This window comes from Zingiber officinale, chromosome 4A, assembly GCF_018446385.1.
Source record: "Zingiber officinale cultivar Zhangliang chromosome 4A, Zo_v1.1, whole genome shotgun sequence".
NCBI classification, from domain to species: Eukaryota; Viridiplantae; Streptophyta; class Magnoliopsida; order Zingiberales; family Zingiberaceae; genus Zingiber; species Zingiber officinale.
The window spans coordinates 96,016,456-96,019,980 of NC_055992.1; the positions used below are offsets into that span (position 1 = coordinate 96,016,456).

Consider the following 3,525-nt stretch of genomic DNA (forward strand, 5'->3'; position numbering starts at 1 on the left):
GAGGGTCTTTTGATGATTTATATAAGTGGGTTGCCTTTTTAATAAAACAATGAAAAATTGAAGAAATTGGGTAGTTTGTTGCATGATTAGACAGCCATGGGCATTTTGGAACTTTAACAGCTCAGTAATTAATTATGGCAAGTTACAGAGGAAAACGGCACGCCACGCGTCGCTCTTTTTTGAAGAAAACGTAACGTTTCCGACCCATCCCTCTCTTACAAGTGGCAGAGGAAGGAGAGCCATCTGTAGGACTACTAAGAAGCAGAGCCTCCGACTCCAAGCCAGGCCGTGCTCTCGAGGATGAACGGCGTCGTGTGGGCGGATGAGGCCGGCGTCGAAGAGGACGCCGAGTCGTGGACGAGAGCAAGCGCCTCCGGCGGAGTAATGGGGGATGGCAAGGACGAGCTCGGCCTCCCGAGCTTCAAGACCATGCTCGACGATGAATGGTACTTTGGCGCCACCACCGCGGCATCCGCCTCCAACCTGGTGCCTGCCGCGGCCGCCGGTCACCACCACCCCTTCGACGCCTTCCAGCAGCATCCGGAGCTCAAAGACGTGAGCTTTCCCTCGAAACTTAAGCCGCATGAGACCTTGCTGCTCCCACCCGTCGATGACCTAGATCAAAACATGCCGCCCTTTTTCACTCCGAAATCTGGCTTTTCCTCTCTTTTTGGTGCGGTTTGTTCGAGCCCATTCGACACCGGGCTTGATCTTGGGTGCGACGCTCCGGGGTTTCATTCGGCTCCCCACGTCTCCGCTTCTTCTGTCATGATGAATAGAGCCGGTGGTGGCGGCGGCGGCGGCGGTGAAGGGGAAGCAATCATGGGTTTCGCTGGAGTCGGACCGGGCAACCAACTTGACTGTGCTGATCTGAGCTCAGCGGCCGAGTTCTCCGGTGGCCGTCTGCTTCCAACGTCCGAGCAATGTTCCGGTTCCATCTCCACTGCTGCCTTCAGTCCCATGGGCTTCGACTGTTTTGAAAATTCTCCATTTCTCAATGGGTCCAAAGTTTTGAGGCCATTGGAGATCTTCCCTTCGATGGGAGCGCCGCCGACTCTGTTTCAGAAGCGGGCCGCCACCGCCGCTGCTGTCCGGCAGAATTCGGGCGTGGGTGGCGAAAATGGTGCCTTTTGGGGGCCGTGGATCCCGGAAGGAGTGGGGCAGGGCGACCGTGGGAAATTCACTTTGGAAGAAGAGATCGAGAAGATTAGCAAAGGGGATGAGGAGTACGAGATGGACGATGGAAGCATGGATGCGTCGGGGTTGAACTATGACACGGATGACGGTGCAGCAGAGGACGCCAAAGGCGATGAGACAACAAAGGATGGCGGCATAGGGAGCAACTCGATTGCCCACAGCACGGTAACTGGTGGTGGAGACCGGAAGGGGAAGAAGAAGGGCCTCCCTGCCAAGAACTTAATGGCTGAAAGGAGAAGGAGAAAGAAGCTCAACGACCGGCTTTACATGCTAAGATCTGTGGTTCCCAAGATCAGCAAGGTGACATGAACATTCTTCACTTGATGGTTTCAATCAATAAGTTCTATTTCCTTCAAATTATCTAATTTTGCATTCTTCTTAGGTGATTACATGTTTTATGATAGCTGCTCAAATTTTGTAGTTAGTCATTGTCAAGCAAAAGACTTCACTTCTGCACGCCAAACCCAAATCTTCCAGCTGCTCGATAATTTATATGCAATATGGCAGATTGTTCTTTGGGGATGATGTAGACTAGAAATACTGCGGCTATCTTATTATCAATCAATTTCAATTATTCCCATAATTATGTTTATAGTTTTAGTTTTAAGTTACCTTGTTCATATATCTGTGGAATTCTTTGTTATACTAATGATGGTTGCCAAATTAGATATCGAAAGGAGTAGGAAGTGAAGAGGGCATCAATCTTCACTTCTAGTCATATGTCGATAAGTGAGGCTGAGCATGCTTACGTAACAAGATGCCCCTCGCCTAAGTGACTTGATATTTTGGGATGGATAAATAGTTCGTTGTTACATACTCAACTAATATGTTTTGCTATATGGATCTTTTCTGATTTCGATGTATATAATTCCATCTCGTCCTTGTAGATGGACAGAGCTTCGATACTTGGTGATGCAATTGAGTACTTAAAAGAGCTTTTGCAAAGGATCAACGATCTTCATACTGAACTAGAGTCTACTCCTTCAAGTTCTTCAATTCCTGGTACTAGTGGTGCAAGCTTTCACCCTTTGACTCCAACACTGCCCTCTCTACCGCGTCGTGTGAAGGAGGAGCTTTGCCCAAGCTCTTTACCGAGCCCAACTAATCAACCAGCAAGGGTTTGTGTCTTCATCCAAATCTTTCCTTTCTTTCGTCAAAGCTTACAATAAAGATCCTGATTTTTATCAGCAATTCTCTTTAACAGTTGCAATTTGATGCAACTGAGCAACCATTTGAAGTTCTTTTGGGTGGCTTCCAGATAAACCGTATATGTTAAAATCATGTCTCTTTCCTATTCTTCTTTAACAATCATGATGTGGAACTTAGGATTGAAAAAGGAGTTCCTCTAGCAAAAGCATGATTACCGGTTAGAATTTTTCAGTGTATCTAATGTTGTTGCAATTTTTCAGGTAGAGGTTAGGCTACGAGAAGGCCGAGCAGTGAACATCCATATGTTCTGTGCCCGTCAACCTGGCCTATTGCTTTCGACCATGAGGGCGCTCGATGGTCTAGGGCTTGACATCCAACAAGCTGTCATAAGCTGTTTCAATGGATTTGCCTTGGATGTTTTCCGAGCCGAGGCAAGCTTTCTTCTCATTGTATATAAAGGCAAAAATCGATTCCCTTCTCTTGGCCATGTCGCCTAATATTCATGTCGTTTTGCCTCTTCCAGCAATGCAAAGACCCTAGTATTCTGCCAGAAGATATCAAAGCAGTGCTCTTGCATTCTGCAGGGTTTGACAGCACAATGTTGTGAGCGGTAGCATAACAGCGATAACATGGAATCTTGAGTTTCCAAAGCTACACTCTCCTTATAACACTGCCGGTCTTTCTCGTCGTGCAATAATCATGTACAATTCAATGTTCGTTCTTATTGTTGTTTTAGCTTGCAAGTAATATATTATTTTGTAATCAGACTATGCTTCAGATTGAATGGCATTTGTGGCTAGATTTCATTTAAATACCTGAATCAGATTCAACAGTAGTAGATCATCAACTTAGTTCTTTCACAGTCCCATGCAAGATTTTACGTTGCTCCAGTTGCAAAACTCTTTTTTAATTTAATGCTGCAAAGGCCTGATTGGCTTCTTTTGCTTGGACACACTCAGACACAAAAGTGAGAATCAGGAACAAAAACAAATGAAGTTCAGAACTCTCCTTTTCCCCTCTGGGCGTTGCATCACGGAGGCTTCACGTAGAGACATCATGATTGCAAAAAAACTGTTTAATTGGCTTCTTCTGCTGGGATTTATTCACAACGATGGAGATTGATGGAATTGAATAAAGAAATAATGTGTTTCCAGGGATTGGCATCATTGGGTGGTTCCT

General features: G+C 46.0%; 1 protein-coding gene across 1 annotated transcript; it reads left to right on the forward strand.

Moving 5' to 3' along the window:
* Positions 1 to 214: 214 nt before the first annotated feature.
* On the forward strand, positions 215 to 3,158 carry LOC121970262 (transcription factor SCREAM2-like). Its single transcript, XM_042520857.1, has 4 exons — positions 215 to 1,497; positions 2,085 to 2,315; positions 2,607 to 2,777; positions 2,870 to 3,158. The coding sequence occupies exons 1-4, from the start codon at positions 301 to 303 to the stop codon at positions 2,951 to 2,953; spliced, it is 1,683 nt and encodes a 560-aa protein (XP_042376791.1). The 5' UTR covers positions 215 to 300; the 3' UTR covers positions 2,954 to 3,158.
* The last annotated feature ends 367 nt before the right edge of the window (positions 3,159 to 3,525 follow it).

What these genes read in the sequence shown, in the direction of transcription:
- LOC121970262 (XM_042520857.1), top strand. Translation starts at nt 301, where the DNA reads ATGAACGGCGTCGTGTGGGCGGATGAGGCCGGCGTCGAAGAGGACGCC. An exon ending in TGGTTCCCAAGATCAGCAAG is followed by an intron (nt 1,498 to 2,084) that starts GTGACATGAACA and finishes TCGTCCTTGTAG; the next exon opens with ATGGACAGAGCTTCGATACT. An exon ending in CAACTAATCAACCAGCAAGG is followed by an intron (nt 2,316 to 2,606) that starts GTTTGTGTCTTC and finishes GCAATTTTTCAG; the next exon opens with GTAGAGGTTAGGCTACGAGA.